At 40.7% G+C, this 16,234-nt stretch overlaps 1 protein-coding gene across 1 annotated transcript; it reads left to right on the top strand.

Moving 5' to 3' along the window:
• The first annotated feature begins 10,435 nt into the window (after window positions 1-10,435).
• On the top strand, window positions 10,436-11,668 carry LOC115677808 (uncharacterized). The gene has a single exon (XM_030601058.2). The coding sequence runs from the start codon at window positions 10,658-10,660 to the stop codon at window positions 11,435-11,437; it is 780 nt and encodes a 259-aa protein (XP_030456918.1). The 5' UTR covers window positions 10,436-10,657; the 3' UTR covers window positions 11,438-11,668.
• Window positions 11,669-16,234: the final 4,566 nt, after the last annotated feature.

The raw sequence follows: 16,234 nt of genomic DNA, 5'->3' as shown, positions 1-16,234 counted from the left end.
GCTCTATGTGTTCGGATTTTGGGTAGTTTGAGTAGGGTGGCAATGTTTAAATTGTTAAGAAATGAAATCTTTTTGATATCTTTTTTTTGAATTTCAAATTAGCTTATCAACTATAGATGAGTTGGCATTCCTTGATTTTTGCTTTGCCAAAGATTGTATTTTTTCTACTCTTTATAAACGTGTACAATCTGTAAATGTACAATAATGAAAATCATTCACAAACGTTGAGCCTTTATATGGTATCGGAGCTTTCTGCTCCTAAGAGCCTTTTGATCCGGCCATTCTGCATTTTTCAGCAACCTTATGCATCCTCCACCCATGGAAAGCACCTCAGAATCAGCTCACACCACCTCAAATTTTGGTTCCAGTTCCATCGGGACAGCCGCACCTAATGGTATGATTTCAATTTAGGCGGCCGTCCAATTGCCATTCAAGCTCTTCGCTGCCAATTATCCCTCTTGGCGCGCTCAATTTCAGGCATTACTCATTGGTTATGATTTAATGGGATTCGTTGATGGGACTTCCGTCTGTCCGCCTCTCACCGTTTTAGTTGGAAATCAAACAGTGCCAAATCCAGTCGCAACAACCTAGATTTGCTAGGATCAGCTTTTGCTTCATGCAATTTTTGCATCCGTATCCAAAGCCGCGATTCCTCTCATTGCCTCTTGCAATTCGTCACACGCTGCCTGGACAAAACTCATGAATTTATATGCAAATAAATCAAGAGTTATGCATCTCAAGGATCAGCTCTCTACCACTCGCCGAAACTCACGTTCTGTTTCAGGTTTTTTGCACAAACTTAAAGCCCTTGCGGATGAATTAGCAATCATTGACACTCCTCTCTGCGATGATGATTTAGTCATTCATGTACTTCGAGGACTTGGAACCAAATACAAAGAAATCGCGGCAGCGATTAGGGCTCGTGAAAACACAATCAGCTTTGAGGAAATGCATGACAAGTTAGTGGCCTATGAAACCCAACTGAAACTAGAAGAAATCAGACTTGAAGCAGCACCAGTCACGGCCCACTACAGCAACAAAACCCGTGGTATAGGAAGCAACTCCCGCTGGCCCAACAATCGCTGCAATCGTCTTCAAAATTATTCCCGATCTAACCAGCATCGTGGATCTTCTCACATAAGGTATTCTGATCGGGACAATAGAGAACCTCGTTCGACATGTCAGTTTTGTGACCATTATGAACACTCGGCCAAATCTTGTTTTCGAATCCGAAACAGTCTCCGCGAGCCTACTGCTCAAGTTGCAACAGCTCCATGTCAAGAAAACGGCTGGTTACTAGACTTGGGAGCATCACACCACGTCACAAGCAACCTCAACAATCTCATCACTCACTCAGAGTACGAAGGTCATTGGTGATGGCACAAGTTTGCGTATTAGTCACGTTGGTTCTACTAGTTTATCCTACCTGAACCAAACTTTAAAATTGTCCAATGTTTTATGTGCACCTCATAGTGGAAAAGACCTAATTTCCATCTCACAATTCTGTCGTAATAACCATTCATCTATCGAATTTTTTGCCAATTATTTTTTGGTGAAGGACCTTCGCACGGGGGCGACGCTGCTTCGAGGAGGGCTTAGCAATGGTGTGTATCGGATGCCTCTCATAAACACACATCTGTCGCGCTGCACCCCGGGAAAACGGACTTGGAGGTACTTTCGTTCATCATGAATATGGGAAAATATCCTATCACTAGACGAACAATGATCTCTCCCCGACCATACCTCACGAGGCAGCGGGTATTTTTTTTTTTCTAATATAGTCTACTTAGTCTACATTTCATTTTGCAGTCGCCACTAGTCTTTAATGGTAGACTAGAAACCAATCGAAACGGGGGAAGAACCGTCTCAATTTCTACGAACCAGAGATATCATGGGTAGGAGGACTTGGTTATGTTAATGATCTCAATGACGAAGTCTCTAACGCCCTTTCGGTACCTAACTTGATTTGAAGTGTTTAGTGTAGCATGCAATTTCTCGAGGTTTCTCCGCTAATCCTAACCATTTTAAACGAGGAGGAATCAATCAATCATGAAAAACATAATCAATTCAAATCACCAACAACAATCCTAATATTGTCCCTAAAAGGGAAAATCAATCAAAACAATCAAGATCTAGTAAAGCCCTAAAGGCTTGTTCATTTTTAAGGGTTGTGCTTTTTTGGGGGTTTTAGGATTTTTTAGGGGTTAGGCCCCTTTTAGGGTTTTTTAGGGGTTAAGCCCATCTTAATCTCTAAAATAGGAAATTTTCAAAAGAACAACTTGTTTACTCCAAAAATTTCTAATATTATTCAAAAGGGGTGGTCACAAGTGTTTGAGCCATTCTGCAATTTTTGAAATTTTTTTATTTTTTTGAAAAATTATTTATTTGATTTTCCTACTTCCAGAAGTCTAAATTTTCCATTTTTTTGAATTTTCTGAAATTTTCTCTTTTTCTAAATTTTCTAAAATTTTCTAATTTTCTAATGTTTTAATGTATTTTTTTTATGAATTTTCCTAATTTCCACAAACTTTTCGAAATTTCTGAATTTTTTAAGTTTTTCTGAATTTTCTATTATTTTTATTTTTTCTCTGAATTTTCTGCTATTTTCCTATTTTTTTTTTATTTTTTCCCTTTTTTTTTTATTTTTCTACATTTTTTTTATTTTTTATTCTCTTGGGAATGAACCGGACTGGTTTAGCCTGGTCCAACAGTTGGACCAGTCTAGACCGGTTTCCGACCATCCTTGATAAGAATGACACCGAAAAGTGCCGTTTCTTCATTACTTCTTTTGGGCATTTCCTCGAACACCTTGCGTGCGTCTAAGCCTAACACTTGTTTTCCCCATAGTGACTTCGATCCCATCTCAAACGGCCTCCGCCAGTGCTCCGGCCACTACTGGTTATCCTAAGGCACTACACCATCACTCTCCACCTACCAGCCACCATCGAACCACCACTGGTTGCTAGCTGGCCGGCGGTTTCTAGGCTAGAAAACCTAGGCCCGAATCTACTCTAACAAGAATATCCTACTAATTACAACAAGTCATGAACTAACTATTCAATTTAACAATCAAAACATGCATTTACACATCAAAAGGATTGCAGAAGACTAACTTGGATGGCGTTTGTCTGTAGGAAGGTACTCCGGCGAAGTCCAGAGGCTCTGGCAACGGTGGTCATTAGGGCCGACTCGTTGAATATGCAAAAACACGATCCAAAATGCATAGAACAAGCAAACAATTGATTAGAAACATGAATATGGATTCAACAATCATCAAAACAACAAACAAATTCCTAAATCGACTAAGTTTTATTTCTGTTATACACTCAAGTATTTTATCGAACGATTGACGTGCAAGTATGAAGGAAGTTTATCTTCGTCGCCGGCGACCAAAACGAAGTTTTCCAACCATCGGGAGGCTACGGCTTGGTCCTCCTGCACCTGCTCTGTCAGCCTTAAGGTCTGGCTTCGCTAGGAAAGTTCCCGATTTGGAGATTGGGGACAATTTTCAGGTGTTCCCGATCAGCCTCTCCACTTGGTGAATGGAGGAGGGGGTCACCAAATCAGGTGATTCGCCGGCGCCTTTCTCGTCGGGATGGCGCCAGTCACTCATCCTGAGGGACATCAACCCTCTCCTGATCTCGCTCTTTCTCTCTTTCTCTCTCTAGTTCTCTCTCTCTCTTTGGAATTTTTGCGAACGCTTCCTGTGCATTCAACTTTCTCTCCCGCCTCTTTTCTCTTTCTTCCCCAGGCTGTCTCTGGCCTCTGACCGACTCCGTAGGCCGTTAAAACAAATCTCCGGTGCTCCAGCTGTCCACCGTTGTTTTTCACGTGCCTAATTGAGGAATCTATGTCGGTGAACAGGCGGGGTCGATTTGCGTAATCCTTCCCTTTCCCACGCGTGCTTGAGCCGGGTGAGAAAGATGATGACTCAGGTCAGGTCGGGTCGAGTTGGGTGGGATCCGATTGACCCAGGTTGGTCTAAAATTGCAAATTGAACCTAATTTTGACCCATTTTCGCAATTTTGACTCCAAATTTCAATTCCTTAACACATTTTACTTTAAAAAATGGGATCACTTTAAATTTTTATCTCAATTAAGCCCAAAAACCCCAAATTTGAATTCAGGTCAAGTGGGTTTTTATTCAATTGGAGGTCTAAATGACCTAATTTTGCTGGTCTAAGGCCAAAATTGGATTCCTCACGGTCGATTACCCTTAGGGAAGGTATGAGCTTCGATAAAAAAATGTCTAATTGAATGAAAACCCCAATTAGGGTCCTAAAATCCCTAATTTTCAATTAAATTTGGGTCTTTTTGATATTTTCATCAAATTATGAAATTGGACCGACCCATATGAAATTCAAGGTCCCAGAATCAATATTGTGAAGAAACTATAGCCTAAAAATTCCTAGAAATGATTTAATTGGATTTTTGGTTCAATTAGGATATGAAATTACCCAAATTTGGGGAAAATATATCCTTAATAGAGATTTTGTAATATTGAAGCTGCAGTGATGAAATTGGAATTAAAATAAGACTAATGCTATTTTTGGGAATTTTTTGTACTTCATTTGGTATTTTTCTTGATTTTTCTCCCATTTTTAGTCAAAAGAAATTGAGTAAAAATTAAAGAAAAATATAAAAAAATTATTATTTATTATTTATTTGTTTATAAATAGGTTCCCAGGAATGGCCAAGATTCCTAATCCTAATTTTATGATTTTTATGTAAAAATGAAAATTTGACAAAAAATCAGGTGTTAACAACATCCAAAATTCACGTCTTATGTTATTGAGCGGACAAAATCAATGGTTTGGCACAATAGACTAGGTCACCCTTCATTTCTTATTCTAAGTCATGTTCTTAATAATTTTCCAACTCGTTCGTCTTCTGAGTCAATCGTAGGTTCTAAGTTATCATGTGATGCGTGTCAGTGCAACAAGAGTCACAAACTTCCATTTGGAGTATCAACTCTTGTGAGTCATTTTCCGCTTGATATTATTTTTTCTGATGTTTGGGGTCCCGTGTCAACTGCTTCAATTGATGGTTTCCGTTATTATCTTATATTTGTTGACCACTATATAAAATACACTTGGCTTTATACTATAGGAAAAAAAATCAGATGTTTTTGAACAGTTCAAAAGCTTGGTTGAAAAACAATTTTCTATCTCCATTCGAAACTTATACTCGAATGGTGGCGGAGAACTTCAAAACCTCAAATCTTATCTTGCGAAACACGGAATTTCCCATCTAATCACACCGCCACACACACCGGAACATAATGGAACCCCAGAAAGAAAACACCGACATATAGTTGAAACCGAACTCGCCCTATTACACAAAGCAAACCGACCACCCTCTTTTTGGTCATATGCGTTTCAAACTGCTACATACCTAATTAATTGTTTGCGAACGCCCGTTCTAGACATGCACTCACCATTTCAAACACTATTCCAAATGGCTCACAATTATAAAAAACTTTGCACATTTGGTTGTCTATGCTATCCATGATTACGTCCATACAACATAAATAAACTTATGCCCCGTTCTTGACAATGTATATTCTTAGGGTCGTTGTCACAAAGTGCGTACAAATGTTTTGATCCACAAAATAATCGTCTCTATATCTCGCGTCATGTTGTGTTCGGAGAAAACACATTCCCATACCAAATACTTCTCAATTCTAAAAGTGTTTTATCATCCTCTCAAAATTCACCTCTTCCACCTATTGTTTCTCTCCCGGTCTTACTGCCAAACACCGGACCACCTGCACAAGCGCCCCCTCAGAGCAGCATTCCAGCCCTGCTGCATCCTGTCGGCTTCCCAAACTTCAGATCAATCCCAACAAATGCCACCTCTTGGAAACCTACCCCATGCATCCGCATCTATTGCCCCAAATCAACATGCAACAAACACCCAAAATTTTACTTCTTCCAACTCACTCGAAACCCAACTTGTCATTGTCAACAATGACTAAACATCAGAACCCACAAATCCACCTACACAAACTCACAAAATGACCACTAGATCCCAAAATAATATTTTCAAGCTCAAACAAATCGACCACATCACCACCAAACATCCACTTCCATCGACTATAGAACCAACGGGAATTACACAAGCTATGTGCGATCCTCAATGGCGTGAAGCCATGTCAGCTGAGATCAATGCCCTTGTTTGTAACGGGACTTGGGAACTAATATCTTTTGATCCATTTTTAAATGTTGGAGGTTGCAAATGGGTTTATCGGATAAAAAGATGTGCGGGCGGTAGTATTGAGAGGTACAAAGCACGTCTTGTGGCCAAAGGTTTTCACCAACGATCGGGCCTTGATTACACCGATACATTTATCCCGATCATCAAACCAAATACTATTCGGATGGTCTTATCATTGGCTCTAATACGTGGATGGACATCGAGACAAATGGACGTCAACAATGCCTTCCTCCAAGGAACTCTCTAGGATGAGGTCTACATGTCGCAACCGCTCGATTTTAAAGACCCAAAAAAATCAACACATATTTGTGAACTTCGCAAAGCCATATACGGGTTAAAGCAGGCTTCACGGGCTTGGTACAATGAGCTAAGTTCATTCCTTCTCGCAAATTCATTTGTCAATTCAAAGAATGATAGTTCACTGTTCATTTATTATCATGGTGGCATTCAAGCCTATTTTCTAGTGTATGTAGATAATCTCATTATCACAGGAAGCGACCAGAATTTTGTTTTGGACTTCATCACCGCTCTCTCTAATTGGTTCTCAATTAAAGACTTGGGGCCACTAAATTTCTTTTTGGGAATTGAAGTCATTCCTACAAAAACCGGCTTACTTTTTTCTCAACATAAATACATAAGAGAACTACTTGAACGCTTCAAAATGGGAGACGCAAAAGAGGTAGGGACACCATTAGTCACGAATCAGTCTCTTTCGGTCCACGACAAGGAATCACCAGCTGATGCTACAAAATTTCGCAGCCTCATTAGTGCACTTCAGTACCTCAACATTACTCGCTCGGACCTTGGTTTTGTGGTAAACAAGCTATCTCAATTCATGCATAAGTCGACCACAACCCACTGGACAGTCGCAAAACGGCTCTTAAGCTATCTTAAGGGAACATTATTCCATGGGTTGCACTTGAGATGCGACACAAAACCTGTGCTTCATGCCTACACCGACGTAAATTGGGCAGGAAACATTGATGATTGCACATCTACCTCGGGTTTTGTCATTTATATTGGGGCCAATCCTATCTCCTGGAGTTCTCGGAAGCAACGATCGGTTGCACGGTTATCTACTAAAGCAGAATACCGAGCCATTGCCATGGTCTTGGCAGAACTCATTTGGGTAAAATCTTTGCTTCAAGAACTTGGCATTCACATAGACACGACACCAAGCTTGTATTGCGACAACATAGGCGCCACTTATGTTTGTGCAAATCCCGTCTTCCATTCACAAATGAAACACATTGAGATAGATTACTATTTCGTTTAGGAACTTGTTAAAGCCAGCAAGATGCGAGTCTCCCATATTTCCACCCATGATCAACTTGCCGACATTCTCACAAAACCGTTATCAAGGCCGCGGACAATACAATTACGAGACAAGATGAGCGTTTCCGATGGAACGTCCATCTTGTGGGAGCGTGTTAAGATATGAAATCTTTTTGATATCTTTGTTTTTTTGAATATCAAATTAGCTTACCAATTATAAATGAGTTGGCATTCCTTGATTTTTGCTCCGCCAAAGATTGTATTTTTTCTTCTCTTTATAAACGTGTACAATCTGTAAATGTACAGTAATGAAAATCATTCACAAACGTTGAACCTTTATATAAATAAAGTCACAATAATAGCTAAGGCAAAATTTGGAGTCCGACATTAACAAAGTACCCAAGCATAGAGATAAACTCATATTGAACATGGGGAAATTTCAAGCGGATCCTCAAGTGGACTCGATTTTGCGAATTACCCTCTAAACTTGAGTCTGTCTCGAACTGGCTCGTGTGCTCGACAAATGTGCATGAAAAAGCCAGACTGATGGAAAAAAGTCGTCGGTCATGGCACACGTGCACCGTTTCGTGCCAGTTGTGAAAGGCATTTTCTATTATAAAATAATGATTAATCTCATTTAAAGTGGTGGGGGTTGGTGCCCCTCCTGCCCTACTCTTACGAGAGCAGATGTTATTTGCTAGACATCTTAATGAGCCACAAAAGTTAGCACGACTTACACATATAAATACATATTCATACACGCACATACAATCTAATCACCTAAGCACACTAAATGTACAACATATTTATGCTTTTGTGATAAGTCAAGTTCCTTTCATGGTCGGACCAACCTGTGGTCCTAGAGAATAAAAGCTGCCTTCATTGGCCCATGATCCTAAATGCAACTTCCTGCCCCGTCCTACCCCATATCCATTTGATCTCTAATCATCTTATTAGATCTTCAAATCACGCACATTTTGGATCGGCTAATTTTACGGGTCGAATGCTGTCCTTTCGCTTAATTTCTTAAACTTTGGACTAAGATTGCTCTCTAATGCGGGACTATCCATGTTGAAAGCTTCATGCCACCGGTCCCATCCATGTTCTTCGATTCAACATATGAAAGCATCTAATCGAATCGGCCATACTGCTCATGTCTGCTCTCTAATCCCAAGGGATGGTTTTCGATGAAAAATAGGGATCTCTATCTTATTTGAACCCGAAACAAGATATGGACAAGCAATCTATATCAATGTGAGGTCGTCAGATTCGAGTCCTCTTATTCAATATGGTAATCATGAAGCTTGGTCCTATAAAGGCGGGATCAAGCGTGGCCAATATTTTGCCAAAGGGACAAGTGCATTTGAAAAATCGAAATCTTGACATTAAAGTATAATTGAGTCCTAAAACTTTTAAAAAGTGCAATCAAGTCCTAAAACTTATCAAGTTGATCCAATCAAGTTATTCTTTTGATTGCACTTTTGAAAAGTTTATGTCTCGATTGTACTTTCGTGTTAAATTTTAGGATTGGATTGCACATTTTGAAAATTCTAGGATTCGATTGCACTTTCGTGATAAGTTTTAAGACTTGATTGTACTTTTTGAAAATTTTAATACTCAATTGCGTTAGGACATTCGGTACATTTATTCCTTTTCCTAAAGCATGCTGAATATTTCTGGAGTTCTTGGCAATTTGAAGGGAAATGATAGAAAACTCTCGACAATTCCAGGTTCCAGTAAGGAGAGCAGAGGGCCTCACGGAGACATAAATTACTTGAACCTGCAAAATCTGCCCACCATTAAAGTTTTTAGGGCCTTTTCAAGTCTTCATGGACCACGGGCAAGCATTTAAATTTTGTGTACGGTCATCATCAGTAACCCTAACCGGAACGCCACTCTCCTCAACTGTCCTCATCAGTTAGATTCAACCCCCACCTTTTTTTTTCCCACAATATTTATAGAATTTATAATCAATACTGTTATGTGAAAACTTTGATAGACGTTTCGACACTCGACGTTTCTTTCGATGCGCCCAACGGCTATGATTTGTGTCATTTTGTAAATCGATTTGGTCAACCTTTGTTTTTTGTAGCCCAAGACGTCTCTTCAATAGATTATGTCATGGGCATAGTCCGTCCTAGGAAAAAAAACGTGTAACATTGAGCTAAGCGTGCAGTCTCGGACTGCATAATTAATATAATCGAACTTTCCATCCTGAGCTAATATCATGTTATAAGCAATGTTGGGTGATTCGAGATTAGAATTTTTCTCATGATTTGGTGGTTTGATAGAAGGATATGCCAAATTTTGTAACTGTGGTGGGCTTCTAGCATAGTCCGATGGTCGCATGTCCATATACTTTTGCCTACCTAGGTCGATGTCTTTCTTGCTTTATAGTAGTACGTTAGCGTGCATAGCTTTGACTAATTTTCGATTTGGGATTACTTTAGTACCATAAAATACAGTTAATTTGGCCATGTTGTGCCGCTATGCTCTCATCCATGACCTAATGCCTCCCCAACTAAAAAAAGAACAATCTTGAAACATGGACTCGCTACATATTTAACATTTTCAACGATCTTGAAACAAGCACCCAGCAAATAATATAACATTAGCTGCGGCTGAAATTAAGTACGTGGTTTGCCGCAAACCAAATCCTTTCGATCACCATATTTTATATGGTCTTATCAAGGGTTGCCTCCAAAAACACTTCTTAATTATATTTATCAAGAAAATCAAAGAAAGATCGTATCTTAAAAATTACCGATTTTCTTTAAATGGGTATTTAGTCGGTGCTCTTGAAAGCTCGTCAATAAAAACCCATTTTATAAAAAGAAAGGATCGCTCCATTTATGAGTTCTCTCTTACAAAGCTCATGGCGTCTTAGTCAACTTTTATTTTTATTTTTATTTTTATTTTTTGCATATAAATGAGGGTGCAAGTCAAGTGAACAACAAACTCCACCAACACTTGCAAACGAATAACCTCAAAATAATCCGCAAATTGCTATGAGCCAAGAAAGTACTGAGAAAGACTAGGGCCTCTCCTCATTCAAACTCCAAACCCTATCGTCTTGCGCTCGCCATTTCTTTATACCATCACCAGCTTCGTTTTCGGATCTTGAATTTCAACAATTTCCTAGTCCTGCCCCGGGAAGTAGAGAGGAATGAAGCAAAGCCAAGAGGCCCGTCAGCGCAAAACAATGCCGAGCAACATCCACCACCATGAACAGCCTCCTCAGAAGTCACTCCAGATCAAGCAAGAAGACAAGTTCTTCTCCAAGCTCCTGTCAAAAGAGAGCTCGAGGGTGAACTCGTCTTCAAGAGTGCTCTACTATGGAGGAGCCCCGCGTGCGGTGCCGTTCCAGTGGGAGTCGCAGCCTGGGACCCCGATTCGCGACTTCGCGTCGTCGGACGCCGGCTCGTCCTTCCCTCCTCTCACGCCGCCTCCCTCGTATTACTCGAAGTTGAAGTCGAGGAGGTTCATGCAGAGCAAGAACAAAGACGGTCATTCCAAGCCCAAGAATGTTTCATCGAAGAGCAACATATTTCCGAAAATCAATCCCAACACGAAGAAGCCGCACCACGTGTCGCAGTCGTCGTCGGGATCATCCACGTCTTCCTCATCCGCGTGGTCAACGACATCATTTTCTTCGCCATCAGTGGCCTCAGCTTCTTCGACGGAGTCCAAGCTTAACAGGCGAGACTCGTCTTGCGCTAGGTCCTCTCCAGTGCATTTCAGGTTGGAGGACGCGAACAACAACGACAATGAAGAAGAAGAAGAAGAAGAAGATGAAGAAGATATGTTCGAATTGCCTGTTTCGAAGTTGAGATTAGGTGCGAGAAGAACGTTTCTACTGAAGCTCCGAAGTTGCTATCCAGTGACTAACATAAAGAGTACCTTCCTCTCCATTATTGGACATGGTTCAGGTCAAGGCGGTGTATAGAGCCAAAGATTTTCGTTTTTTTTTAGTCATTTATCAAGGTTCTGGTTCATCTTGCAGCCATGTATTGGATGATTGAAACCGCTTGTTTCGCGCTGTATTCCCTTTTCTTGTTTGATCTTCGACATAATGGGCTTCTTCGATGTCGAGTTTCATGTGCTGCACAGTCCATTGGAATTGGAGTTAGATTTCCGTTTCTTTTTGTTTTAAATAAAGAATCGATCATTATTATAATGGTCATTATTTTTGCGTTCTTTATGACATAATTTGATGGGCGAGCTTGGTCAAGTCACTCTCTCCTTTAACCCTCCAGTTACCTCAATTCACGTGCACATGACCCCACTAATGACTTAAAAGGCCCAATACGGATTAGGTAGATTTTGGACAAGATTGTTAATAGCATTGTTGGTCTAGGTCCAACCCTATCATGACCCCACGACATAAAGGCCCAATTTATACACATTTATATGATCTGTCAATCATGTTTAAAATCAAGTAAAGAGGGAATGCAATCCGTTTTTGGCCCAATGAAGAAGCTTTCACGCCATCAAAAGCCAGCAGCACATCAAAGACCCATCAAGGGGGAAACATATTAACATCGTTTACATAGTATAGTGCTCAAAGAAGATGGTGGGTTGAGGGCACATCTCCTTGTAGGTGTGACAAGCCACGCGATAAGCATATTCGTTGGCTTCTCGACGGACATGAACCACCTTAAAGAAGTCAAAAGAGGACGCTTCCAAGGTTAATCTTCTCGAAAATCGGCAGACACAGGCAGTCCCATCGACCATTATCATGTTCCACACCACTTGTGACAAGTTTAGCATCAGTTTCCCCAGCTACTTCCTTTCAATGCATCTGCTGAGCAAGTCTAACCCTCTCTAAAGCAGCAAAACTCTCACCCACCTCCGCCACCAGTGAGTCTCCCCTAGTGATGAGCCACAACTCCCATACCAGCATGTAGTGCTGCACCATTACCGTTAAGCATCGCAGGTGATCTTGATTTCTCCGCGGTCTGGTGGTTCCCAATCAAAGAATTCCATCTCATTTCCAGATTCCTCCTCATCAACTGCTGACACACCAAATTTACAATTCTTTAGCCCTTATACACGCCTAAAGCTGCAAAAGTCCTTCGAACTGCTTCCTGAAGAACAGGACTTTCCAAGTTAAATACAGCTAGACATCTCATTTTCTATACAGAAGCTACTCAGGTCTGCCGCCATTCTTGAGATCATTTATCACCCCTTCAGGAGGTCTAAAGTTCTCTGATCGATTTGAAGGTAGATATTTGCCTCCACAAACCTCGTACCCAAACAGCAAACCAAACACACTTGGTTCACTCACAAAGTAGCAAGAACTGTTCAGTGGGGTCTTCCTGATTACGGAAAGAGCATTCAGCACTAAACTTTACTCTTGTCCTGAACAAGTTGACATTAGTGAACACAACGGTAACACACATCTTCTAGAGGAGGTGCCTCTATTTGGGTGGGCAACCAATGTTCCAGGTAAACTGATTTATAGATGATGTGCGAGCTCAAAGTCCTCTAAAGAATGATGTTCCTCAACTGACTTGATCACCTGATAAGCAGACTTAACAGTTGTTTTCCCACTCTTCTCAGCAGGCCAAACCAGTCTGTCTCCTTCTCCAAACAAAGGCAATGGGATGTCAAGGATGGTTCTCTTCTCAGCAACGCTTATCATGTCTTCGGTAGGAGTCAAATTCCAATTCCTAGTATCTTGGTCAATGAAAGACGTTGACCCTCAACTCTTCATCAACCTCTGCATAGTCTCGTCATCAATTTATTACCGACCACCCCTGGGTTCCATTTGTCTTTCCACACCTCGATGTCTTCGCCAATGACGACCTGCCATAAAGCATGTTACTTCAGTTTTTGTTTCCTTTCCACTATGCTAGACCACCTCCATGAGGCTCTAGCACCCTTTCTAACATTGAAAAAGTGTGAGAATACAGGGCAGGGTCTCTTAAGCCTGATGTTTGATACTCCTACTGTCCACAGCTTGGTAAGAAAACACGACAAATAATTGAAGGCCATGAAAATGGCACGCCCAGGATCACCATAATTAGAAACCGAAATACGATAATGGAGAAATTGTAGATTCGCGTACCTGGTTTGGAATCCATCGAACTTGACGCGGAATTTGCGACGGTTTCCGAACACGAACTCAAATGCTTCTCCCCTATCCCTTCGTTAGAACACTGGCTTAATGAGATTGCCACTCACGAGAAGAAAGTTCTCTCTAAATCCGTATGTGAGTCAAATTGTGCATCATCAGGTTAGGGGAGGGACTTGAGCGCTATTTATAGAGTCTTCGACCACGGGCCCTCTCATTATGGGCCGGGCCGGGCCGTACTCGGCCCACACCAGCCAGCCCCATATTAGACTTATTAAGAACCCATATATCTTACCTTTATTAGACCAAACTAATTCAGTTAATTTCAATTAATGAAGCCCACATTAGGAAATTCTTACATTCTCCCACTTGGGCGATATTAATTGAAACACAACTGTGTGCGCACCCTTATATTGGTCTAGAGATTATTCTTAATAGTCAATCCGATCCCATAAAGTCTCGAACACCGAATCATGGCGGTAACTGCATGTACTCACGCAGAGCCTTCCATGGTCACGAGTGCTTTTAACTTTACTGATATGGATTCAATATGGTAGTGTGTCAAATGGACAATACCTCATAATGAGTGATACTTTATGTATTATCCACTTTGTTAGTCCAAATTCTCTCTCCTTAAGTGTCACAAAACCTAATGTGTCACCAGAGAATATCCTTCATGGTTCCAACGAACCTTCATATGTCTTATCTTGATAGTTAACTGTACTTTATGTGTAACAAGACATATCGTTAAGGCTAATACTAAGAATGCCCCATAGCCTGTACTCAAGGTTTACACAATGCCTAGAGATTTTCATCAAATATGTATACTCAACTTGATAAATCTAAATTCACAAATACCTCATTGAATGCAAAAGAGTTGATACATATTCAAATATTACAAAATGTAACAAAATCAGATACAAACTTCATAAGAGCAACATAAAACTAAACAGCTCCCACTAATTAACAGTATCCCATGATACTCCTAAGCCCATGTTAATGACATGTCGATCAAATACACAAGGGCGAAGGCCTTTAGTTAGCGGATCTGCAATCATATCATCTGTTGAAATGTGCTCTACTGCAATGTCCCCATCCTGAACTTTTTCCTTTATAGTCAGGTACTTGACCTCCATATGCTTAGATCCCTTGAGACCTCTGTTGTTGTTAACAAACAACACTGCAGAGTTATTGTCACAATACAACTGTATGGGCCTATCCACAAAATCAAATACGGTCAACTCCTTAATGAGGTTCCGGAGCCAAATTGCCTGAGTAGCGGCCGAAAAGCATGCTACAAACTCCGCTTGCATGATAGAGGATGTCATTGATTTCTGTTTCTCACTTTTCCATGATATTGCACCTCCTGCTAACTTGAAGATGTAACCTGTTGTCGACTTCTTTTCATCCTGACAGCCAGCAAAGTCTGAATCCGAATACCCAACTAGCTGTAGGTCCTGAACATGTTTGTAAATCAGCATATAATCTTTTGTCCTCTTTAAGTACCTCAAAATCTTCTTGGTAGCAACCCAATGATCGTGTCCTGGATTTGACTAATATCTGCCTAGAAGTCCTGTTGCAAAAGCAATATCTGGTCTAGTACATACTTGAGCATACATAATACTCCCAAGTGCACTAGCATAAGGTACATTCTTCATTTGGGCTTTCTCAAAATCTGAATGAGGACATTGTGACAGACTCAACTTATCACCCTTACTGATAGGAGCAATTCCTGGCTTGCATTGCTACATGTTGAATCTTTCTAAGATACGATCAACATATGCCCTCTGAGATAAACCCAATAGTCGGCGAGAACGATTCCTATGAATCTCAATGCCAAGGACAAAAGACGCCTCACCAAGGTCTTTCATATCAAAGTTCTTTGACAACATCCGCTTTGTCTCATGCAGTAAACCAAGGTCACCGCTGCAAGCGTAATATCATCAACATAGAGTATAAGGAAAATGAATTTCCTCCCACCGACCTTGCAAGATATACACCGATCTACTTTGTTCTCAACAAAACCAAATGAAGCGACAACACTATGAAACTTCAAGTACCATTGTCTAGAAGCTTGCTTGAGACCATAAATAGACTTTTTCAGTCTACATACAAGCGTACCTGAATCATCTGCCGCAAAACCTTCGGGCTGCATCATATAGACTTCTTTATTAAGGTCTCCATTGAGAAAGGCAGTTTTAACATCCATCTGGTGTAACTCCATATCGAAATGAGCTACCAATGCCATGATTACTCTGAAAGAATCTTTCGAAGAGACCGGAGAAAAAGTTGCTTCATAGTCTACTCCTTCTCTCTGAGTGAAACCCTTGGCTACCAGTCTGGCTTTAAACTTCTCAATCTTTCCTTTGGAGTCCCTTTTAGTCTTATACACCCATTTGTAGCCAATGGGTCTATGACCTTCAGGTAATTCAACAAGTTCCCAAACTCCATTATGCTTCATAGACTGCATTTCATCTCTCATTGCATCCGATCACAGTTCCGACTGAGGACAAGAAACAGCTTCCGTATAAGTCACTGGATCAGCTACAGAACCAATATCGTAGTCTTGCTCTCCTATATAGACTAAATAGTCTGGTGGTATAGCTGATCGTCTCTCCCTAATGGATCTCCTTACTGGAACAACAACAGCCTCATCCTGCACCTGAG

The sequence above is a fragment of the Syzygium oleosum genome, unplaced genomic scaffold (assembly GCF_021117445.2).
Source record: "Syzygium oleosum isolate NSW1041296 unplaced genomic scaffold, Sole_v2.1 Sole_v2.07, whole genome shotgun sequence".
NCBI classification, from domain to species: domain Eukaryota; kingdom Viridiplantae; phylum Streptophyta; class Magnoliopsida; order Myrtales; family Myrtaceae; genus Syzygium; species Syzygium oleosum.
Note: the sequence above shows the minus strand (reverse complement) of the source record. Positions and strands in the feature narration are given on the sequence as shown.